The 26,310-nt window shown below is 43.4% G+C and overlaps 1 protein-coding gene across 11 annotated transcripts in view; it reads left to right on the top strand.

Moving 5' to 3' along the window:
- Window positions 1-26,310, top strand: part of VPS13B (vacuolar protein sorting 13 homolog B) — a 1,297,298-nt gene that overhangs the window by 233,959 nt on the left and 1,037,029 nt on the right. For 10 of the 11 annotated variants that reach the window (XM_073550458.1, XM_073550457.1, XM_073550459.1 and 7 more), the window contains exon 16: window positions 899-1,023. In XM_073550458.1, the coding sequence (XP_073406559.1) occupies window positions 899-1,023 (125 nt within the window). Of the gene's footprint in view, window positions 1-898; window positions 1,024-15,025; window positions 15,188-26,310 lie in introns of those variants that run through there. The other variant, XM_073550466.1, reaches the window with a different exon arrangement.

Below are 26,310 nucleotides of genomic sequence, written 5' to 3'. Positions count from 1 at the left end.
GGTCGACAGGTGTAAATGCACTTTATAATATGACTTTTGATGTTTTTTTCTATTCTCAACATTATTGCTATTGTCATGCTACAAATATGAAAGCCTGCTGCATGCCCTACAGTCTCCCCCTATTTCTTTCACTATGCGTTTTTAAAGGTGTGATCTAATCATGTGTTCAGGAAAACACCGCTACTTTGCCTCCCGGATTCCTGGTTGATGGGGCCAGTGTACCCCTTTGGATAGTTTAGTTAAGCTACATGTTCGTACAGCTAGTCCGGAGTGAGCAAGCTCACCCATGTTGTTAGCAGAGTCTGATTTAGAACCTACAAGTGTCATTCACCCTCTCTGTGTGGATGTGTGTTTATGTGTGCATTTTTTTTTTAATATATATAATATTCATTTCATTCAGGTATTTAGTAGTGATGAGCGAGTATACTCGTTGCTCTGGTGTCCTCCCAGTATTTTGGCATGCTCGGATATTAAGTTTTCCTCGTCTCAGCTGCGTGATTTGCGACTGCTAGACAGCCTGAATACATGTGTGGAATGCCTGTTTGTTGGCGAATTCCTCACATGTATTCAGCCTGTCTAGCAGTCGCAGATACTCGGAGGACACCCGAGCAGCGAGTATACATCACTAGTATTTAGCACTAATATTCTTCAAAGCATTCTGAACAGCTTGTCATCACTCACAAGTCCCTGTCCCCATTGAGACTTGTAATCTAAATTCCAAATTATTCCATGCAGATGTCGCCCTTCATCTATCTCAGCGCTGCAAGTCATCACTGCTAATCACTGTGTCACCGTGCTCAATACCCTTATTGCAGCCCTTTAGCATTATAACTGTTGCTGCATGTCATTGTCACATACATCTGGAACTATACATAACATTTACTTTATTTTGTTGCAGATTTTTGGGTTTCAAGCTGGGCTCACATACCTGGACAGAAAAGGAACCTGCTACACCCCTGTCCCAGTGATACCTGCATTTAGCACGGCTTTGTTTGGAAAACTTCTTAGGCTCCCACAGTATTGGTAAGTGCATTATATACATTTCTTTATGAATACTTGTTCCCATATACAGAAACACCATCTTTTTCATTTTTCTTGTATCTCCACCAGACTAGACAATTGCTTTCTGCTTAAAGTTTGGGGAGTGGTTTATGCATATTTGGTGCAGATTTGATGCAGCATTTTTTTTTTTTTTTTTTTAATGCCTTTTAATTGTAAAACGTTGGGATTCTGCACCTAATGCAGTCACTTAAAAAAAAAAAAAAAAAAAAAAAAAAGTGCTCAACTCTGCAGAATCCTTAGCCATACATGTCCCAGATTATCAAAGCGATTACACTAAAATTCTGGCAGAAGTCGCTGTGAAATGTTGCACGTTTTTTTGCTGAACCCCAGTTTTGCCAAGTTCCGCTAAAATTGGCTGAGGTAGGACTCGCGATGTCACAGCCCTTCTTTTTGATGATGGGCAGTAGTACTTCATATTTATTTATTTTTACTCATTTATATAGTGCCATTAATTCCAAATCACTTTACAGAAATTATTATGCCAGAATCTTACTCTAGTCCCTTACTGGAGTAAGATTTGTGGAGAAGCACACGCCCCATGTTTCTGATTCTTTAACAGATGTGCACATCTTAATTAAAGGGAACTTGTCAGCAGGATTGTGCTGAGTAAACTACAGACAGTGTCAGGCTGACACCATTTTACTGATTAAAATGATACCTGGTGATGAAAAACATCTTGTGGTTGATGCTTAATCTTTATTTTCAGTTTTGAGTTAATGAAAGGCCTATGCTGAGAGGCGGCCTGTGGGGGGTCTGATTAGGTATTCATCAGTATGGCTTCTTAAAGGGCCTTTCACACACAGTGAGATTGCTAGCGATATCGCTAAAGCGTCACCGATTTTGTGACGCAACAGCGATATCGCTAGCGATCTCGCTTTGTGTGACACTTACCTGCGACCAGTCCCCCCCGCCGGATATCGCTGATCGCGCTGGAATGTCCTGGTTGGCCTCCCGCTGGCGCCGACTAGCGACGCATGGACGCAGGCAGAAGTTGTCATCATTGCTGCGGTGTGACAGGTAAGAGCGACCGCCGACGGATCGCTTATCGCTGCTGCGTCGCTGGTGAGATCTGCCTGTTTGGCAGCTCACTAGCGACCATTTAGCGATGCACCAGCGATCCTGACCAGGTCGTATTGTTCTCGGGATCACTGGTGCATCGCTAAATGTAACGGGACCCTAAGCCCTCGTCTCACATAGCGAGATCGCTGAAACGTCACCGATTTTGTGACGCAACAGCGACCTCGCCAGTGATCTCGCTACATGTGACACGCAGCGGCGACCTGCCCCCCCGCTGGATATTGCTCAACGTGCTCGAATGTCCTGGGCCATTTTTTCATCGTCGGCGTCCCGCTGGCCGACGAGCGATCTCGTTGACGACGCAGAACTCAGGGACGCAGGCAGGAATAGTCAGAAAAGCTGCTGTGTGACAAGGTACCAATGACCACCGAGGTCATTGTACGGATCTCTGGATCGTTGCTGCGTCGCTGAAGAGATCTGCCTGTTTGACAGCTTACTAGCAACTATGTAGCGACACACCAGCGATCCTTACCAGGTCGTATCGCTGTGGGGATCGCTGGTGCATCATTATCTGAAACGGGCCCCTTACAGGTCACTGATCACTCACTGACCTGCCCCCTAGTTTACATAATGAATACTATATATCTTGAGAAAAAGAAATCACCTGCAGCAGGCAGGCGGTGGAGCTGCTGCATCATGATCGCATGTGTAATGTGCATATAATTAATTTATCTGATGCGGCGCCATCTTGGTAGAGAAAAACTAAATATTGCCTCCTCCAAAATGGTGACGGCTGCTCAGTAGCAGCTATCGGCGATTGCCAATAGTTGCTACTTCACAGGTGGCGCCATATTGCTAGAAGGCAATTTGCTACAGAAAAAAAAAGTATTAAGGCTAGTTTCACATTAGCGTTTTTTTGCGCAGCGCATCGGGCGCATAAAAACGCAAAACAAACGCACGTTTTTTTGCGTCATGCGCACGTTGATGCATCAAAACGCAGCGTTGCTTGCGTTTTACATGCGTTTTTGCATGCGTTTGCGTTTTTATGCGCATGCGTTTTTAGGTGTGACATTTTTCCATTGTCTAGAGAACATTCTAGACTTGTTTACCTCAAAAACGCATGCGCAAAAAAAGTAAGCGTGCGCAAGACCAGCGCACGCATGCGTTCCCATAGACTTCAATGTGTTGTTTTTGCGAATTCCGTGCGCAAGCGTGCGCATGCGTTTTTTTGACGAGACAGGGCGGACCAAAAAATGCAACATGTTGCGTCTGGCGCGTCTGGCGCGAAAGACAAAAAAACGCATGCGCACGAAAACGCACGTGTGCGCAAGACCATGCGCACGTCATGTTAAACATAGGTGTGCAGTGCGCATGCGCACGATGCGCTGCGCGCAAAAGCACTAATGTGAAACCAGCCTTAAGATGGCACTGGGCGCGCCTGCGCAGTAGCATCTGTTGGCGACACATCTTTTTTATGAATTTATAAAATCAGTTAAAAGAATTAAAAGCACATTACACATGCGATTATGGTGCAGCACGGGTGCTGCTATCGTTATTTTTTATTTATTTTTTTTTATATATATATTTGATATTCATGTAAAATAGGGGGCAGGTCACTGAGGAATCAATAAGCTGTCAGAAGCCATACACATGAATACCTAATAGGAGAACCACATGAAACCCCTCACTGGCCGCCCCTGAGCACGAGCATATCATTAACACAAAACTGAAAATAAAGATTAAATTAAACAACCACAAGACGGATCTCATCTACCAAGGTATCATTGTAATCAGTATAACAGCGCCGACCTGACACTGTCTGTGGGTTACTGTGCACAATCCTGCTGACAGGCTCCCTTTAATTAAGAGCATCTGACTCCATGAACAACAGTGTGAATATTGCTGTTGCTGATGAATAGGGGCTATAGCTTTCATGAAATTGCATAATCTTTGCTTGAACAGTTAAACGTAGCAGATTTTTTCATTCCCCAAAAAATGATGCGTAAAAAAATGGAGGATTTATCCATCTCGAGAACAGAGCCTGAAAGTGTCATGACTGCAAGATGCTGGGCCCCAGGGAAGATATTTGGCCTTAATAAATGGTTTTTTTTTCCCCTACGTAAAGCCTCTGACTGCTCTCGTCATTCTACTGATCACACATAAATTCTGACAGTTCAGAAGAAGCTTATGCGCTGATACCTGATCTAATCTCCAAACGCTGGCAGAGCCAGGTTTACCATGCCAGAACTTAAGGCCCCTTTACAATTAGCGATGCACCAGCGATCCCGACAGCGATATGACCCGGTCAGGATCGCTGGTGCATCGCTAAGTGGTCGCTAGTAAGCTGCCAAACAGGCAGATCTCACTAGCGATGTAGAGACGCAGCAGCGGTCGTTACTTACCAGACGCGGCGATGAAGACGTCCTCCCGCCCGCGTCCACGCGTCGCTCGTCGGTGCCAGCAGGAAACGGTCCAGGACGTTCTCGTGCGATCAGCGATAACCAGCGGGGGAGCTGGTCAGAGGTAAGTATCACACATAGCGATATCGCTAGCAATATCGCTGCTGCGTCACAAAATCGGTGACGCTTTAGCGATATTGCTAGCGGTATCGCTTAGTGTGACGGGGCCTTTAGTCAGTAGGTGTTAAATCCCATTGCTGTCCTAATTAATCAGCATGAGTCCTAAGATTGCCTCCATTCCTGTGGACCCCCTATGTTGATGGCTTTCATACAGCTTCATGGGTCGTCTGTCTTCTTTCTAGATGAAAAAAGAATAGCAGATAATATTGGGGTTCTGGTTTCCTCTGCAGCTTTTATATATATTGGCAAGAAAACACTCAATACTTGAGTTTCAACGTAACATGCAAGTGTTTAAACACAGACGTGAACTTTGAACCAGAACCATAGAAATAAAAAAGGATATGATAGCCATCTGGCCTTTTTCCAGACGACATTGTTTTTTACTCTGGCTGTTTTAGTTTTGTGTTTTATACTATAGCTGTACAATATTTCTAACATCAGGTATTCTGAAGGAAAGCACTTTAATCTTACAATGATTCTAGTAGCCAAAAAGTCAATTCGTAAAATTCCTTTATTTCATGGCTATGATGCCAAACTTGTATGCAGGTGTCCTGTGCGCTGTATCTTTAAAATATTATGCAGTTGCGGTCTCACTCTAACCTGAGAAATACATTGCCTTGAAAAAGTATTCACACCCCATGAACTTTTCCACATTTGTTCACACTATACCTACAAACTTAAATCTATTTTATTGAGATTTTATGTGATAAACCAACACAAAGTAGCAAGTATTTGTGAGGTGTAAAGGGAATGATATATGGTTTTCTAATTATTTGAAAAAAATGTAAATCTGAAAATTGTGGTATGCAGTCTTATTCAGCCCCCTGTAGTCTGATACCCCTTCCACTGTCTCCAGAAGTCACGTAGTTGGTATATTGAATCCACCTGTGTGTAATCCTTTCACAGTATAATTACAGCTGTTCTGTGGAGGCCTCAGAGGTATGTTGGAGAACATTAGGGATCAAACAGCATTATGAAAACCAAGGAACACACCAGACAGGTCAGAGATAAACTTGTGTAAAAGGGTAAAGCAGGATTAGGTTATTTATAAAAAAAAAAAAAAAAAAGCCCAAGCTCTGAGCATCTCACGAAGCACTGTTCAATCCATCATCCAAAGATGGGAGGAGTATGGCACAATTGCAAATCTACCAAAAACATGGCTGTTCACCTAAACTTGGGTCCCAAACAAGGAAGATGACTCATTAGAGAAGTAGCCAAGAGGCCCGTGGTCACTGTGGAAGAGCTGTAGAGATCCACAGCTCAGGTGGGAGAATATGTACACCACAAATCTTGCCTTTATGGACGAGTGGCAAGTAGAATTGCGTTTTTGAAATCAAGCCATAAGGAGTCCCCTTTGCAGTCTGTAAAAAGCCATGTAGGAGACAGAGCTAGCATGTAGAAAAAGGTGCTCTGGTCAGGTGAAACCAAAATGGCACTTTTTGGGCTAAATCCATAATGCTATGTGTGGCTGATAACTAGCACTGCACATCATCCTGAAAACACCATCTCCAATGTCAAACATGGTGGTAGCAGCATTATGCAATGGGAATACTTTTCTTCAGCAGGGACAGGAAGGCTGGTAATAGTTGATGGGAAGATAGATGAAGCTAAAAACAGTTCAGTCCTGGAGGAAAACCTATTAGAGGCTGCAAAAGACTTGAGATTGGGGCGTAGATTCACATTCCAGCAGGATACCGGCCCTAAAAATGTTGTGAAGAAGAAACGGAGAGTGGTGGTCATGGGGGATTCCCTGCTGAGAGGAACAGAGGCTGCTATCTGCAGACCGGATATAACTTCAAGAGAAATGTGCTGTCTTCCAGGTGCAAAAATTAAAGATGTGTCTGACAGGATATCAGGACTCTTCAGACCTACAGATGACTACCCATTCCTGCTACTACATGTGGGGACAAATGACACCGCAAGAAACGACCTGGAAACCATCTGCAGAGACTTTGAAGACTTAGGCAAGAAAGTGAAAGAACTGGGAGCGCAGGTGGTCTTCTCTTCCATCCTCCCAGTGGATGGCCATGGAACAAGGAGGTGGAATAAGATTCTGCAGGTGAACAACTGGCTACGTCGATGGTGCCGTCAGCAACGATTTGGATTTCTGGATCACGGAGTGAACTACTTATACGATGGACTACTTGCTAGAGATGGGGTGCACCTTACGAAGACTGGAAAACATGTATTTGGAAGTCGCCTTGCTACACTTGTAAGGAGAGCTTTAAACTAGAACAACATGGGAAGGGAAGCAAAAGACCAGAAAAAGCCATACACCTGACAAATGCTATTGAGAACTCTGCTATTAGAAGTGGAAAGGAAGAACAAAGACGAAAGAATCTAATCAATAAAAATATTGGAGAAAGAGAAACCAATCACAAACTAAAATGTTTCTATACTAATGCACAAAGCATGGGCAACAAACAAGGAGAATTGGAACTACTAACACAGGAAAAGAAATATGATGTAATTGGAATCACTGAAACTTGGTGGGACAATACACATGATTGGAATACAAGACTAGAAGGATACAACTTATTTGCAAGAAACAGACTTGATAAACGAGGAGGGGGTGTCGCATTGTATGTTCGAAACGCGTATATCTGCACAGAGATTGAAGCTTCAGAGACTGGGAGTTCTGTGGAAACTGTTTGGGTAAGAATACAAGGACAGAACAATGGAAAGGACACCATTGTAGGCATTTACTACAGGCCGCCTGTGCAAGCCGAAGATATAGATGAACTCTTTATGCATCAGATGGCCAAGTTCTCCAAAAAATATGACATAGTTGTCATGGGAGATTTCAACTATCCAGACATTTGTTGGGAATCTCTCTCAGGCAAAACTAACAGGTCAAGGAAATTCTTATCCTCTCTTGCTGACAACTTTATCTTCCAAAAGGTAGGGGAGAAAACAAGGGGAACTGCTACCTTGGATCTAATCCTTATAAACAGGGAGGAAATGGTTGAGGAGGTAAAAGTGGCTGGGACCCTAGGAGGTAGCGACCATGCTATTTTAGAATTTTGGATAACTAGAGGTGGAAGACCTGTGAAGACTCAGACGTCAAGGTTAGATTTCAGAAAGGCAGATTTTAAGGGATTCCGAAAGAGAATTGGAGGGATCCAATGGCTGGATATCCTTAAAGACAAAAATGTCCAGGAAGGATGGGAAATCTTGAAAAATGAAATTCTCAAAGCACAGTTGTTAACAATTCCGAAAAGAGGGAAGAATAGGAAGCATTTAAGGAAACCAGGATGGATGAACACAGAACTTAAGCACATGCTTAAAAGGAAGAAAAAAATGTTTATAAAATGGAAAGAGGGAGGCATATCTAAAGAAGAATATAATGCTGTCTGCAGAACCTGCAGGGCACAAATCAGATTAGCTAAAGCTGAAAATGAACTGAGGCTTGCAAGAGATGTCAAAAGCAATAATAAAGGATTTTGGGGATATGTCAAAAGTAAAAGAAAAGTCAAAGATGCTATAGGATTTTTACAGGATGAAAATGATGAAATGGTAAGACAGGATGTTGAGAAGGCTGAACTTTTAAATTCCTATTTTGCATCTGTTTTCTCTCAGAAAGGAAATGCAACATCAACTGTTATTCACTGTCCTATTAAGGGAATAGAAGAATCCAGGATATCTATAAACAGAAAGATAGTGAGGAAACACTTAGCTAACCTAAATGAATTCAAGTCTCCAGGTCCAGATGAATTACACCCCAGAGTACTGAAGGAGATAGCAGAAGAAATTTTTGAACCCCTCTCCATAATCTTTGAAAATTCTTGGAGAACAGGAGAAGTGCCAGAAGACTGGAGAAGAGCAAATGTTGTTCCTATCTTCAAAAAGGGGAAGAAGGTGGACCCAGGCAACTATAGGCCGGTGAGTCTGACTTCTATACCAGGAAAGATCTTTGAACAAATTATTAAACAACATGTATGTCAATACCTGGATAAGAATGAAGTGATTAAACAGAGTCAGCATGGGTTTCTAACTAATAAGTCATGTCAGACTAACTTAATTTCCTTCTATGACGGTATCACTGATTGGGTGGATCAAGGAAATGCTGTAGATATAGTATATCTTGACTTCAGCAAAGCATTTGACAAAGTCTCTCATACAATCCTTATTGAAAAAATGACTAAGTATGGAATGGACAAGGCAACTGTTAGGTGGATTCATAACTGGCTTAGTGATCGGACCCAAAGAGTGGTCGTAAATGGCTGCACATCCAGTTGGAAGAATGTCTCAAGTGGGGTACCACAGGGCTCTGTCCTGGGCCCTGTATTGTTCAACATCTTTATCAACGATTTAGATGAAGGAATTGAGGGTAAACTGATTAAATTTGCTGATGACACAAAGCTAGGAGGGATAGCTAATACTAGAGAAGAGAGAGAGAGGATTCAAAAAGATTTAAATAAACTGGAGAAGTGGGCAGCAACTAACAGAATGGTTTTTAACAGGGAGAAATGCAAAGTACTACATCTGGGCAATAAAAATGAAAAAAGCATATATAGAATGGGAGGAATAGGGCTAAGTGACAGCACATGTGAAAAAGACTTGGGTATACTAATAGATCACAGACTGAATATGAGTCAACAGTGTGATGCAGCAGCAAAAAAGGCAAATGCAATTCTAGGATGTATTAACAGAAGCATACAGTCTAGATCACGTGAAGTCATTATTTCCCTCTACTCCTCTTTGGTCAGACCTCATCTGGAATATTGTGTCCAGTTTTGGGCACCACATTTTAAAAAAGACATCAACAAACTGGAGCAAGTTCAGAAAAGAGCGACCAGAATGGTGACCGGTCTGCAAACCCTGTCTTATGAGGAAAGGTTGCAGGATTTGGGAATGTTTAGTTTGCAAAAGAGAAGACTGAGAGGAGACTTAATAGCTGTCTACAAATATCTAAAGGGCTGTCACATTGTAGAAGGATCAACTTTATTCTCATTTGCACAAGGAAAAACTAGAAGTAATGGGATGAAATTGAATGGGAAGAGACACAGATTAGATATTAGAAAAAACTTTTTGACAGTTAGAGTGATCAATGAGTGGAACAGGCTGCCACGAGAAGTGGTGAGTTCTCCTTCAATGGAAGTCTTCAAACAGAGGCTGGACAGACATCTGACTGGGATGATTTAGCGAATCCTGCTTTGAGCAGGGGGTTGGACCAGATGGCCCAGGAGGTCCCTTCCAACTCTACGATTCTATGATTCTATGATTCTAAACTTTGTATAAGAGCTACAATGGAATGTTTTCTATCAAAACATATTCATGTGTGTGAATGACCCAGTCACAGTCCAAACCTAAATCCCATTGAGAATCTGTGGCAAGACTTGAAAATTGCTCTTCACAGACGCCTCAATCCAATCTCACTGAGCTAGAGCTAATCTGCAAAGAAGAGTGGGTAAATGTGGCCATACAGAGTATTGACTTAAGGTGCAGAATTCAAACGCACACCACAATTTAAAGATTTTTTTTTTTTAATCTTTTTAATGTAATTATACAACCATGATTCCTATACACTTCATAAGTACCGTACTTGTTGCATTGTGTTGGTATATCACATAAAGTCCCAATAAAACGCATTTAAATTTGTGGGTGTACCGTGAAAAGATGTGGAAAAGTTCACAGGGTATTTAATACTTTTTTTTGAGGCACTGTATGTACGCAGCAGTTTATACTTTAGTGAACTCTTATTGTTAGGAAAATTATGTTTTTATGCAGAATTTGCTTCTTCTTAGTTTGTAATTCAAGATGATCTTGGTAGCACTGTTCCCTACCCTTTCTCCTAACAGATGATAAAGGGGTATTCCAAGTTCAGCAACTAAGGATTACTCTTGTCTTATCTATTGCATTTTTTCTAGGCTGTATTGTGCATAAATGTGACTTCAGATTTTGTATTAGTCTTGCCTGATGAAGAGACCTGAGTAGTCTCGAAAGCTTGCAATGTGTTACCATCTTTTCAGTTAGCCATTAAAAGGTATCAACTACTGAGGACTCTCAATCCTGAATATTTTTCTATCCACTGGCTAACACGGTACAAAGATATACATCTTTCCTGTATCTTTATATAATGAAACTATATGCAATTTAAAAAAAAAAAAAAATGCTATTTTGATCAGTTCAGTTTTCGAGATTTCTGCCTTGTCGTTTTATTTACTTCTCCAGCTAGTCCTGATCTCATGATGAGCACATTGGCACAATTTGCAGAAAAAAAATTATAATTTTGTTTACTCAAATGTGGTTTTGTAGAAATCTTTCATTTATGCATTGCTGCTATAATTTTATCAGTGCTGCCTATGTGGCTATATGTGAACACTTTTTATACAAGATACAAGCCTATTTAATCCAGGTCTGCAATTTGCTGTGCACAAAAGTCCAATTAATTAAGCATATTAGAAGGCCTTAATTTGAAGGATGGGGTGGCGGTCCTAGCTATGAGGTCAACAAGACTCCCCGCGGATTCAACCACTCCCTTGGCATACCATTACACAGCTCCGACTTGTTTACCCTGTGACTTTCAGTAACGCCCCTGCTGTGTAAAGTGTTAATTCAGTTGGTATCCTGCTTGGACCATGACTGAAGTAAGGTCTGATCATCTTAGTCACCTTTGTTGAGTGTTATTTTAAGGTTGTGTTGCAAGAGGGTTTTTTTTTTTTTAGCTAGTTAGCACTTAATGCCACCTAGTTTACTTGTTGTAAAACATGGTAGCGAGTTCATTAATGTGTCTTGAAAGGAAAGCAGATTGCAGCTGGAAGTATCGATAGGATGTCATTGAGTTGCATCTTATATTTAGCAATGGTCATGTATCAATAGAGTTGTAGCCTATACTGAACTTTCTATGTGCATTACACATGTATACATTTTTTTAACTTTTTTTTATCATAATTCATTATATCAGCTGGGGTGATGGAGCCATTAGATAATGCAGATGCAAGATTTGTGTGGATAACACACAGCGGTCCCCTCCCCAGAATGGAGCTCGCCAATGCTCCATTCATTGCCTACATGAGTGAAGAAGGTGGCTGTACTTCATCTGTCTCCATCCTCCATGCCATAGATAATGAAGGTGGTCCACATGGTTGGCCATTGATTTGTTTAATGCGGAGGACTCAGGAACCTATTTTCAGAATTAGTGGAGGTCCCAGTGGTTGAACCCAGTGTATAACAACTTTTCTCACATGTAAAGCGCCATGGAATAAAAGGCGCTATCTCTATATATAAAAATGAATGTATGTATGTGTATCACCAACCAATCACGAAGCATCTTTCATTTCACCAGAGCTGTTCAAAAGAAGCTCATCTGAGACTGGTTGCTATGATAAACAGTTTTCCTTGCAACCAATCACTAAGTATCTCTCATGTCACCAGAGCTGGTTAAAAGAAGCTGACCTGTGATTGGTTGCTATGAGCAAGTTTTCCCACTTGACAACACCTCAGCAGACACTGACATGGTGGGAGAAATCTAGCATTCCCAGGAACATAAGCTCCCAGCCATTGTCTGCCCCCCAGAAAGGAGCACAGAGCACATGACAGAAATGAATCCCCCCTCCTGTGTGGTATCATTAAAGGGGATCCTGTCACCCTTTTTTTGGCCTTGCAGCTGCCGGCATAGACATCGGGGGCTTATCTACAGCATTCTGTAAATTGACATTTCTTAGTTACTCTATTGTAGGACACAGGAACCATGGGTTATATGCTGGTACCTGGAGGCTGACACTAATAATACACTTAGAAAAAACTGTCTCCTCCCCAACAGGCTAAATCTGGGCAGTGGACACCCAGTTATTCAGTTTAGATTAGGTCTTGGCAGAAAGGCACTACAAGTAGCAGTTGCTCATGTAGTAACCTGAGGGAATGCTATCCTTCCTTCTGCAGTACTGGTATTCGTTTTAGGCACAGCCTTTTCAGGACGTCCCATAGTTCCTGCGTCCCACAATGGTACAACTGAGAATTGAATATTTTTGGTACTCGCCATATAATCTTTCTCGTAGCCTTCGCTGAGGTCAGAGCACCCTTCATTGTTTTTGAGGAGGGTGGTGTATGTCTTGGTCTTGCTCCTACTACTGCTTTATCATAGCCCTTAAGGCCCTGTCACACTAAGCGATATCGCTAGCAATATCGCTATAACGTCACTGGTTTTTGTAACGTTATAGTGATATCGCTATGTCTGATACTTACCTCCGACCGCTCCCCCGCTGGTTATCGCTGATCGCGCGAGAACATCATGGGCCGTTTCTCGTCGTCAGCTTCATGCTGAGCTTCCTGCTGTGGAGACGAGCGACGCGTGGACGCGGGCGGGAGGACGTCAGGATCGCCTCGTCTGACAGGTAAGTAGCGGCCCCCGACCGCTGCTATGTCGCTGGTGAGATCTGCCTGTGTGGCAGCTCACTAGCGACCACTTAGCGATGCACCAGCGATCCTGACCGCGTCATATCGCTGGTCGGGATCGCTGGTGCTTCGCTAAGTGTGACAGTACCTTTATTGTGGTCAGAGCACCTTCCATTGTTTGGGAGGGGGGGGGACTTGGTTTTGCTCCTCCTACTGCTCTTGGATTTTCTTGGACCTTCTTAATAACTGCATTTTGGCTGCCCCGGTGTTGCTTTTTGGAGAGGAGTCAGCTTTTTTTTCTAAGATGTATTCTTAGTGTCAGCCTCCAGGTGGAAGCGTGTAACCCATGATTCCTGTGTCCCCCCCCAATGAAGGCTACGAGACAGAGATTTTACTATGGTTACCAGAAATCCTTATTTATTACCCTTGTCATATGCAAATTACCCCAAACTAGTCCTGTAGAGCGCTGCTTCACCCAAAGCAGTTTGTCCTTAGTTACTTAAATCTTGACACTCTCAATGGCCGCGTCATGTCTTCAACGCTCTGCTTCCTATGCGGTAATCATCGGTAGTCTGGAAGAGTATATTGTTCAAGTAGGAAGGACTTTCAGATTTTCAGTGGTGTAGACTTGACGCAGCTACTGTGGAAGACTTCAGTCACAACCGGGGAGGGAAGAAAGTTATCTAAGGCTGGACTGCTCTGGGTGAAGGAATTCCCTACTGGTCTAGTCTGGAGTAATTTGTTCTTTGGATAACCATTAAAGTAGTTTGAGCTCACATGAGAGCTATTATATGGGAAGTATTATATGGGGTGCATCCAAGCCCAAACACGTCTGGTCTCGCATGTGGGGTGTTCACACTGGGATGGGATGCATTGAGAGTGTGCTGGCTAGCCCGCCTAATCGAAAAGTAGGGGCGTGACTAATAGGCTGTGAACCAGACACTATGCAGTACCCTTATTTGAACAGCGCCCTATTCGGGCCTTCATTGTGCAATTGCATACTGGGCAGTCACGCCCTCCAGGAATGGGTAGGTAGTGAGTGGCTGTTGCTCTGGTGTTTTGCACCTGTGTTGCTAACATCTTGCTATATGGGCACCGTGTAGTGCATTTGTTCCAAGATCTGGGCAGGTAAGCGGTGCTGAATTTTTTTCTGCTGTTTAATCTGAATTTTTGGAGGTTTTTAGCCGCCTTTTTGTGGTTATTCGATTTTAGTTTTTTTCTATTATATGGGAAATCAAGAACATGATTGGAAATGTTCTAAATTGTTGTGGAACTGTTTGTTAGGCTTGAGGAGCCCAACTGGTGTTCTTTAAAAACGTCTTTCCCAGAAACGTATTTAAGAGTAATCTGCAGGTAAATGGCGTTTAAATCCTTTTTAGCCAACTTAGTGTAGCTACAAGGAGAAAATAATATTATATCTTCCTCTGCGGCCACACGCTTCAGTCATTGGAGCGGTGCAGGGGTTACCGCTCCCCACACATTGTGTGTATAGCAGACTGTCAGTCAATGTGTTCGGTAGTGATTGAGCTGTGACTGTATCAGCCCCCTGTACCGCCCCCGATGACTGGGAGTAAGCAGGGAAAATATTGCTTTATTTTCTCCCTGTAGCTGAATCTTCCAATAAGCCGAATATAAAAGACCTGCAGCTTAGCGCTATATCTACAGGAGAATAGCGTTTCTGCATGTGGTAAGTTCCCTTAAGTTTTTTTTTAGTTTTCTGCATCACCAGCGACTTCACTCCCAACAAAGAAGTACCAAAGGAAAACCTAAAACATACAGCAATAACTACCGTACAATCGTGGGAAAAAAATATATTTTTAAAATTACAAAACTAAATGAAATAGTTCCTGAAGGGATACAAACTCAGTTAAGGGTGTGTTTTGGAGATTGGAGGAAAACCCTTTCGATGATATGTAAAGATCATCATATATGTATGTGTGTGTGTATGGATATAGATGATGCATACCGTATATATAATGTGTGTGTGTTTTAAGTATATAAAGGTATTAGGTCATTCTTTCTTTCACCAGGACATAGAAACAAGATAATCTGCCTAGAATTTGAGCAGGCTGACGTGTGGAACATTTGACACTTCTGCTCGTAGCTGTCTCCTCACCATGTTCTGTGTCTGTCAGCAGCACTGACACCTCGATGTAAACCTAAACAGCGCGCCCCGCACCACTCCGTTATGTAAACTCAACAATAGCAACGCACGAGTAATAAAGTAGAGAAATAAATGAGCAGAGCAGCAGCCCGCTCAAATGAAGTGTAGCCTGAAGTGGATAAAACTCCAGATGAAATGCATCAAATGGCACTTGAACTAAATCGAAGTCAGCGTGAGCGCTTGAGAGCTCCATTGAAGTCGTGCAGTTAGCGAGAATTAGTTTGCTAGAATAACCTGGTAATGCCATTAAACTCTGAGTCACTCCTCGAAATTATACCACCTGCTTTATTTGCCGTTTTGGACCGTCCATCCCTCCTTCTTTCTCACAGTGCACATATGATGCTGCACATGTTTCTGTCTTCTTTTTTTTTGGAGAATATTTTTAACACAGGCTGATGTAGCTTGTTTTATGCTGTTTTTTTCTTTTTATTACAAAAAAAAGACATTTTATTAACTGTTATGGAATCCCTCAGGTGGTATGTTTCGAGTTAACAGCGAAAATCCCAACTTTATTTCTGACATAAATCAAAATCTAAGCGTAGCGTTTGTGGTGTCTTCCATACACATTCCACACTAAGTTGCAACGCTGCAGCACTGGGTTCCTTTTTTTTTTTTTTTTTTTTTTTTTTTTTTACATTTTTTAAGCGATGTTCTCTAAGCGTGACATACAAGTAAACAAACTCGTGAGAAAGCTTTCTGATTGTCTCCCACCACTTTTGTTTATTTATATTTTTTTTATGGTTATAGCAGTTTTAGGTTTTGTGATTTATTTTTACTCCTTTTCCTTTCCCCTATACTTCAATTTTGACTTGAGGTTTTTCCACGGTTGTTCCTGATGGTATTATGGATAATTTTCATTTATTTCCTGACCCCAACTGCAACTCTGCATCATCTGGTTAGGATTTTGCAATGTGGATGTTGGAGGTGTATATGGGACACAAAATCGAGTGGGGGGGGGGGGGGGGGGGGGATAGGCTGTGCTTATAGGTTTGCTGCAGATTTCACTAAATACAGAGTGGAATCCATAATGAGTATCGCCGGCATAAATTGACATTTTTGTACTCAGCGTAGTAAAAGCTCATGCATTCTTCTGATATTGTAAGGCTATGTAGATTTTCTGTCCAGCAAATCCATACCGAAAATCTGAAGCATATTCCACCTGTGTGGACAAAACAATGATCTGTCCTCACGATCAACAGCCAGTGAGCTGTCAGGCAAGCTGAGAAGCTGGTGCTACATAGGAATACAGACAGGGAGGCAGAGCTGCTAGAAATGCTCTGATCACACCCAAAGCACTTAAGCATTATTTGCATATGTATTAAAACATGGAGTTTTCAGTTATGGAGCATCAGATTTTTTAAATAAAGGTATAGATTAGCTTCTCTTTCAAAGAGCTGCATGGTCATAAAAAGTTGGGGGGGGGTTGATCGTGATGCTGGATTCCCTTTAGGGCCCCGTTTTGCATTTGTTTTTATTCCACTTTTAATTGATCTGTTCTTCTAGTGTTCAGGGCATGCTCATTGTGCTTAAAAAAATTGACCCTTTAACGGATGACATAAGAGATGCCATCCCATTTTTTTATCCATTTCCCAAAAATGTCATCGTGGAACAAAAAATGTATCCAGTTGCTTTTCCATATTTTCTGCCAAAGAATAAAAGTTGCTCAGACTACATTGTTTTGATCCAGTTAAAAAACGGATAGCAGCTGGATTGCAGTCAGAAATTTCCTTCTCCATTCAAATGAATGGATCCTCTGCTATTTTTTTTTTTTTTTTCTTTTGTCATCCCAAAACTGATACAAAACCAAAAATGACTACTGAATACATCAACTTAACCTAAGCTGGTTGTTATTTATAAAGTGCAGCACTTGATCAGCAGACACATCTTATCTGACTCTCTTTTAAAGGTCGTGTCCAGGACTATTTTACTTTTTTTTTTTTTTTTTTTTTCCTAGTATGGGCCCTAAAATCTAACAGGCAGGTAGTTGCAGCAACTACCTTCCAGTTGTTTTCAGTGGCAGCTCAGAGCGGTCACAAATGGCCCCTGACAGCGATTCTTCTGCTCCACGTCATAGAATCATAGAATCGTAGAGTTGGAAGGGACCTCCTGGGCCATCTGGTCCAACCCCCTGCTCAAAGCAGGATTTGCTAAATCATCCCAGACAGATATCTGTCCAGCCTCTGTTTGAAGACTTCTATTGAAGGAGAACTCACCACCTCTCACATCTCTGCTTTTTCCGCTGTGCTCTGTCGACACGGCATGACTGCTGATGTCATGCTGATTGACAGTCTTAGCATTAAGTCAACGATCAATCGGCATGACATTGGCAGTCACACCATGTCAACAGAGCAGAGTGAAAGAAAAGCCGCAGCTCTGTCGACATGACATGAGCAGAAGTCGCAGAATTGCTGGCGGGAGCGGTCTGTGCAGGGATAGATCGGTGCAGGGCACAACAGGCAGGTGGTCATCATTGCAAGACCAATCAACAATACCAACTGGAGCCATGGGAGATTTACAAAATGAGTATAAGATTTTTTTTTTTTTCCTTAACAACCACTTTAACTTTACAGACATGAACATCATTAAAAAGTCAGAGTAAAGCTTTGACTGTTTTGTGGTTTTTCTGTCAGATTTAGCTAATTTGTGTCTGAGCCTCCTGGATGGTGTTTCTGAACTTTATTCTGGTCTGTGTAATCAACACCTTCGCTGTCATACAATTGGCCTTTTATCTATTGTGGCAAAGAATAAACTTCAGAAAAAAAAACTTAGGAAGAACTTGCAGTCATCATTGGTCCCTATCTCCTCCCTCTCATGTTCTGATTTTGCACTGTAGCATTACAATGAAACAGTTCAAAGTGCCCTGGATGAAACTGTACCTCCTATACATAGAACATCCCTGGCACACGCTGCAAACACGCTTCCTACAGCGGTGCTACAGGTGCTCTGACCATCTGTGGAGAAAATCCAATCTACCCGAAGATTTCATCCATTATAAGTTTATGCTTAAAACATACAACACTGCCCTTCACCTCTCCAAACAAATCTATTTCAACACTCTTATCACCTGACTATCCAATAACCCGAAACGTCTCTTTGACACTTTTCATTCCCTACTCAACCCAAGAGTGCAGGCCCCAACCACGGATCTCCACGCTGACAATCTGGCCAATTATTTCAAAGAAAAAATTGACCATATCCGACAGGAAATGATCTCCCCATCACCTCATACTATGCACTGTCCTCCCTCCCCCACTTCATCTAGCTTACTCTCTGATTTTGAACCAGTAACAGAAGAAGTAGTAAGCAGGCTCCTTGCATCTTCTCGCCCTACTACTTGCACCAGTGACCCCATTCCATCACATCTCCAGTCCCTTTCCCTTGCTGTCATCACTCACCTAACAAAATTATTCAATCTCTCTCTCTCTTCCGGTATCTTTCCTTCTTCATTTAAGTATGCCATCATACATCCATTACTTAAAAAACCATCCCTCGACCAAAACTGTGCCGCTAACTATAAACCTGTCTCTAATCTTCCCTTCATCTCTAAACTCCTGGAACGCCTGGTTCACGCCCTACTTATCCGCCATCTCTGATAACTCTCTTCTTGACCCTCTACAATCCCGTTTCCGCTCTCTACACTCTACTGAAACTACCCTCACTAAAGTCTCTGATCATCCAAAAGCTAAATCACTGTGGATCATCAGCTCCTCCTCACTATGCTCCATTTCATTGGCCTCAAGGACACCGTTCTCTCCGGGTTCTCCTTCTATCTACTTACAATTCCAACAACTATTGGCTCTTTATCTTCCTTCTCCTACTGATTTCAGGGGACATCTCCCCCAACCCTGGTCCACCATCCCCCCAACCTCGACCCCTACCCTACCTCATATCGAAACCACAATAATCTGATTAACATTACTTGCACTCCCTCATCTCAATCTTTTAATTGTGCCCTCTGGAATCCACGGTCTGCTTGTAACAAGCTTCCTTTCCTACACAACTACTTTCTGAACAACTCTCTTAATCTGTTGGCCCTCACTGAAACCTGGATTCAGGATTCTGACACTGTCTCTCCTGCTGCCATTTCCTACGGTGGCTTACAATTCTCTCACTCCCCGAGACCCACAAACAGACCTGGTGGTGGAGTTGGCATACTCCTGTCCCCACAATGCACTTTCCAGGTCATCCCCCCCAGTCCCATCACTCTTATTCCCTTCTTTTGAGGTCCACACCATCAGGCTCTTCCGTCCCCTCTCCCTCAGGGTAGCGGTCATATACCGGCCCCCAGGCTCACCCACCCTCTTCCTTGACCACTTTTCAGCCTGGCTGCCATACTTCATGTCCTCAGAACTACCAACCCTCATCCTGGGAGACTTCAACATCCCCATTAACAGCCCTAATTCCACATCTGCATCCCAGCTTCTATCACTAACCACCTCTCTAGGCCTCTCACAGCTTTCAACCTCTGAGACACATAAGGACGGTAACACCCTTGATCTGGTCTTCTGCCGGCTCTGTTCAATCTCCCACCTAAACAACTCACCGCTTCCACTCTCTGACCACAACATTCTCTCCTTCACGCTCACAAATCCTCGCCCACCCCAGCTCATTCCTACCTACCACACAGTCAGAAATATACAAGCTATTAACCCTCAGACACTTTCAGATTCCCTACACTCATCTCTGTCCCCAATCTCCTCTCTTTCCTGTCCTAATCTGGCTGTTCATCACTACAAAGACACTCTTAGAAGCACCCTTGACCAAGTAGCTCCCCTCACCCTCAGAACCTCCAAACACAGAGTAAAACAGCCCTGGCTCACATCGCAAACTCAACTTCTCCAGCGATGCTCTAGGAGTGCTGAACGCCTATGGAGAAAAACCTGCACACCAGAAGACTTCATCCACTTCAAATTTATGTTAAGAACCTATAACGCTGCCCTTCACCTTGCCAAACAGACCTACTTCACCACCCTGATCTCCTCACTAGCCAACAACCCCAAGAAACTTTTTGACACTTTTCACTCCCTCCTCAGGCCAAAAGCACGAGCCCCTATCACAGACATTTGTGCTGATGACCTGGCCTCCCACTTTACAGAAAAAATAGATAATATCCGTCAAGAAATCTGCTCCCAACCACCAAGTGCTGTGACTCCCATCCCTTCCTACATCTCCCCTGGCTCACTCTCCACATTTGATCCCATAACAGAAGAAGAAGTCTCCAGACTCCTCTCTTCTTCTCGTCCGACTATATGCACTACCGACCCCATTCCCTCACATCTCCTCCAGTCTCTCTCTCCAGTCGTCACAACCCACCTAACTACAATCTTTAATCTCTCCCTCTCCTCGGGCATTTTCCCATCCTCCTTCAAACACGCCATCGTTACTCCACTACTAAAGAAACCTGCTCTCGACCCATCCTGCACAAACAGCTACAGACCAGTCTCCAATCTCCCCTTCATCTCTAAACTTTTGGAACGCCTAGTTTACTCGCGCCTTACCCGTTACCTCTCCATTCACTCCCTTCTAGACCCTTCACAGTCCGGCTTCCGCCCCCTACATTCGACTGAAACTGCACTCATCAAAGTGACCAATGACCTTCTGACAGCAAAACGTAACGGTGACCACTCTCTGCTCATTCTTCTTGACCTATCTGCAGCTTTCGATACTTTTGACCACCATCTCCTACTCTCTAGGCTCCAGTCACTAGGCATTAAGGACACTGCACTCTCCTGGTTCTCTTCCTATCTCTCTGACCGCTCCTTCAGTGTTTTGTTCTCTGGCTCCACGTCATCTCCTCTTCCTCTTGCTGTCGGGGTACCTCAGGGCTCAGTCCTTGGCCCCCTTCTTTTCTCTCTCTACACGGCCCCAATTGGACAGACCATCAGCAGATTTGGCTTTCAGTACCATCTTTATGCTGATGACACACAACTATACACGTCTTCCCCCGACCTTACCCCCGCTGTTCTACAGAACGCCAGTGACTGTCTGTCCGCAGTCTCCAATATCATGTCCGCTCTCTATCTGAAACTCAACCTCTCCAAAACTGAACAACTTCTGCTCCCGCCGTCTACTAACCTCCCTAAATCTGACATTTCCTTCTCCGTGGGTGGTCCCACAATAACACCCCGGCAGCAGGTGCGCTGTCTGGGTGTTATGTTTGACACCAATCTCTCCTTTACATCCCATATACAATCCCTTGCCCGCTCTTGCCCCTTACACCTAAAGAACATCTCTAGAATCCGCCCTTTTCTCACTATGGAAACAACAAAAACCCTCACTGTTGCATTGATCCACTCTCGCCTGGATTACTGCAACGCTCTATTAATTGGCCTCCCCGTCACTCGACTATCCCCTCTCCAGTCCATACTCAATGCAGCGGCCAGGATCGTCCATCTGGGTAATCGGTACTCTGACGCGTCCGCTCTTCGCCAGTCCTTACATTGGCTGCCCATTCATTATAGGATCCAATTCAAAGTACTTGTTCTCACCCACAAAGCTCTCCACAGTGCGGCACCCCCTTACATCTCTTCTCTCATTTCTGTCTATCGGCCTAGCCGATCGCTGCGCTCTGCAAACGACTTTCGACTAACCTCTGCACTAATCCGTACCTCCCACTCCCGACTCCAAGACTTCTCCCGTGCTGCTCCTATCCTCTGCAATGCTCTACCCCAAGAAATCAGGACTATCCACAATTTGCATAGTTTTAGGCGCTCCCTCAAAACACACCTGTTCAGAGCGGCCTATCACATTCACTAATCAAAGTCATTCTCTGTGTAAGTGTGCGTGCGTAGCCCATTCACTATCTCCATCCATCCTTCACTCCTGCAAGATGGCTGGACCTAAATTGTAAATACACCATTGTAAATACACACCTGTACTCTGTATCTCCCTCACCTCATTGTAGATTGTACGCTCTCACGAGCAGGGTCGTCTTATTTCGTCTTATTTTGCTTTAATTATTGTATTGTTAGCGTTTTTACTTATGACTTGTGTTTTGAAACTGTTAAACTGTAAAGCGCTGCGGAATATGTTGGCGCTATATAAATAAAGATTATTATTATTATTATCTCTGACCGCGCCTTTACTGTATCTTTTGCTGGCTCCTGCTCCTCTCATCTTCCCCTTACTGTTGGGGTTCCTCAAGGATCAGTCCTAGGCCCCCTCCTCTTCTTTGTATGCTGCACCTATTGGTCAAGCAATCAGTAGATTTGTGATCCAGTACAATCTCTATGCTGATGACACCCAATTATACACTTCTCCTGATACCACGCCTGCCTTTTTGGAAAACACCAGTGATTGTCTTACCGCTCGCTGTCTCTAACATCATGTCCTCCCTCTATCTGAAACTGAACCTGTCAAAAACTGAACTCCTCGTGATTACTCCCTCTACTATCCTACCTATGCCCGACATTGCCATTTCCATGTGTGGTTCCACCATCACTCTCCAGCAACATGCACGTTGTCTTGGGGTCATACTCGATTCCGAGCTTTCATTCACACACCACATCCAATCACTGGCTCGCTCTTGTTATCTGCACCTCAAAAACATTTCTAGAATTCGAGCCTTTCTTACTTTTGACTGCAGAAACTTACTGTTTCTCTTATTCATTCTCGTCTGGACTACTCTAACTCTCTACTAATCGGTCTCCCTCTTACCAAACTCTCCCCTCTTCAATCTGTCCTGACTGCTGCAGCTAGGATCATATTCCTCACCAATCATTATACCGATCGATGCCTCTACCTTGTGCCAATCTTTACACTGGTTACCCATCCACTCCAGAATTCAGTATAAACTTATTGATGATGTTAGTCCTTTGTAGTCGAAGATGACCATGGCTTCAGGGTTAGAAGAGAATTAAGTTATGGGTCCTGAGGTGGCTAATGAGGCCAATCCGGGCCCTGAAAGTTCACCCACATATTTGACGTAAGGAAGTAGATGTGGTCAGTACACCAGATTCTGCTTGTGCCTAGCTGACAGCACGCTTTTTGCGTCCAATATTTTCCTGTCTTCAGCTGCACGTGCTCCTGAGTTGATCCTGCCTCGCCAACCTGGACGATCCAGGGCAAGCTCTTCCCATTCATTGATGTTAACTTCCAGGTTTTTGAGGGATGCCTTAAGGCAGTCTTTATAGCGCTTCTCCTGCCCCCCAACTGCTCGCTTTCCTTGCCACAGTTCTCCGTGAAGCAGTGGTTTCGGTAGTCGGCTGTCAGACATTCTGAACATATGTCCAGCCCACCTGGCTTGGGCTTTCGGCAGGAGAGTATAAACGCTGCAGTGTCCGGTTTGTTCCAGAATTGCCGTGTCCGGGACATTGTCTTGCCACCTAATGTGGAGAAGTCTGCTGAGGCAACTCATGTGAAAATGATTAAGCTGTTTAACATGCCAGCTGTAGACTGTCCAGGTCTTGCTAGCATAGAGAAGTGTGGTGAGGTCCACCATGCAGTAGACCTTCAGCTTGGTGGTACGGCTGAGTCTCCTTTGTTTCCCAGACGTTCTTACGCAGTCTCCCGAAGGCGGCACTGGCTTTGGCAATTGTGTTATTAACCTCGGGGTCTATGGTTACTTCAAGGGAGAGTGTGCTGCCTAAGTAGGTGAAGTTATCAACTGCTTTGAGGTTTTGCTCCTTCACTGTGATGCGTGGCTCCTTGTATAGTTTCCCTGGAACAGATTGATATATGACTTCTGTTTTTCTATTGTTGATCTCAAGACCAAAATGGTTGCAAGCTTGAGAAGAACAGTCCATTTCATGCTGCATCTGCTGTTCCGTGCTAGCGTTAAGTGCACATTGATCAGCAAATAATTCATGGATAACCGTCTCATGCACCTTCGTAACCACCTTCAGGCATTTTGGGTTGAATAGCTTGCCATCAGTCCTGTACCTAACCTGGATTCCATCTTCACAGTTGTTAAAGGCATCACTTAACATTGCAGAGAATAACATACTGAACAGGCTTGGAGCAAGCACACAGCCTTGTTTTACGCCGTTTGTTACTGGGAATACCTCAGATTCGTCTGCATCGTTCAGAACCTTCACCATCATGCCATCATGAGGGTGCCTCTATTGAGTGTGTCGAAAGCCTTGGTCAGATCAACAAAAGGCAGTGCTTGAAGTCATGACTTGCGCTTGACTTGGATTAAAGTGAGGAAGAGTTGCGCATGTCGTCAACCTCACTTTCTCGCCCATACCTATCAAGCCCCAGAGGCAAGAAATAGACGAGACAACTGGAGATAGGTCAGGGAGCAGTGGATGGCCAGCAGTATCCTATATGTGCCTCTCTGCGCCCTCTCAGCGCTCCACAACGCTGTACTGGGAGTCGCTCGTCTGTCTGTTGACTCTTAAATGGTTTCTTCTGCACAGTCTGCCATATCCAGTCTTCACATGCACGGGTAGGAAAACCCTTAAAAATCACCGTAGGTCTCGAAGAAACCCAACAGCTCCCCTCATCTGGTTTGGCCCGCCTGCCGAAGCGGTGTTCAGGGGTGTACCGACTGCCACATGCTTTCAGCTACTTGGAGGTACAGGTGAGAGTTGAGCATCAGATGAGGACCAAAGATAGAAGAGCTGTCCAGAAAGGACACGGCAAGCCCTCCACCAGAGGTGCTACCTCTACCTAGATACCCCAAACAACCCATTAACCTATTACCCTCACCCACAAAGCACTCCATGGCTCTGCACCACCCTACATCTCCTCCCTCATCTCAGCCTACCACCCTACCCGTTCCCTCCGTTCTGCTAATGACCTGAGGTTAACATCCTCAATAATCAGAACCTTTCGTGTCTCCCCTTTTTCCTCATAGATTGTAAGCTTGCGAGCAGGGCCCTCATTCCTCTTGGTATCTGTTTTGATGTATGTGTTTAGTGCTATGCCGTAATGTCTATTGTCTGTAGAAGTCCCATCTATAATGTAACGTGCTGCGGAATATGTTGGCGCTATAGGAATAAAATTTATTAACATTTTAATAGGAAGTAATAACACTCCAACACATTGACTTGTGTCACACTTGGATGTTGTTTGATCAGACACCATACTTTATTTTTATTCTCTTATATAATGCCATTAATTACCAGCACTTTGGAGCCATCAGCTTTTCCCTGTGTTGTCATTATTATTCTTTATTAGTCACTAACAAACGATAACTTGTTTGTTTGGTCAAAAATTAACAGTTTGTGCCTTGTGCAAATAGATAAAGAAGTAGTTTCCTTGAATGTTACATTTTTTATTTTTATTTTCCTTGGATTTGTTAGGTTAGAATTTCCCTGTGGGGAAGACATTACTTGGTTGTTTGCTTTCACTACATTGCAATGTGGCTCAGAGAATCTCACACTCCTGGGCTTATCTCATGTCACTTCCTTGTTTATTTAAAGGGTCACACTGTACAAAAGATTTCATTAATCCTTATCACTTAAGATGGACGATGCTAAAATATTTAAGTGCATGCTAACATCCTTTACATTGGACAGATAAGCCTTAATTACTGGGGCTGCAGATATGTCTGTGAGTTTGTGTCACTTTTTCCTGCATTCACGGTCAAGCCTTTTAACCCCAATGGCTCACCAATGATCCTGGAAGCACATTAAAGTAGGGATCAGATTGGGAAAAGAGGGGATCTGTGCACGGTGTATGCGGATGTATGTACAGTAAGTAAAATGTGCAGATTAGCACTAAACAATTAGCCCTTATCTGATACTTGCTTCCACTCTTCCATGTATATCAAAGCTTTCAAGGAACTCCCTGCTACCTGAAGTAGCCTTACAAATGGTGATATTGGACAGATTAGCATCCTATCCCAATAAAGGTACTTGATTGGAAAAGGTTTCCACTAAATTTCCCACTAAAAATAGCTCTTTTTACAAATCACAAACTCGTCCTATAGTGGTTATAAAAAAAACCTATTGCCAGTTGAGAGAGGTCCAGTTTTTGCTCCTGTTTTAATCCTGCTGCTCCCCTGGATATTAGTTTTGTTGTTCATCTCCCCCACCCAGAGATATGGGTCTTTATATTTTATGCACCTAATATGTTTAGTTTTATAGTCTTGAAAAGGGGTCATGGCTTACCGAATTCCCTTGGGACATAAAGCTTTGGCAAAAATTAAGAGATCACTGCATAGTTTCATAAAAATCAGCTTCTCTACATGTCTAACAGCCATTC

Source organism: Dendrobates tinctorius, unplaced genomic scaffold, assembly GCF_039654945.1.
Source record: "Dendrobates tinctorius isolate UK_male_01 unplaced genomic scaffold, ASM3965494v1 ptg000165l, whole genome shotgun sequence".
NCBI lineage: Eukaryota > Metazoa > Chordata > Amphibia > Anura > Dendrobatidae > Dendrobates > Dendrobates tinctorius.
Note: the sequence above shows the minus strand (reverse complement) of the source record. Positions and strands in the feature narration are given on the sequence as shown.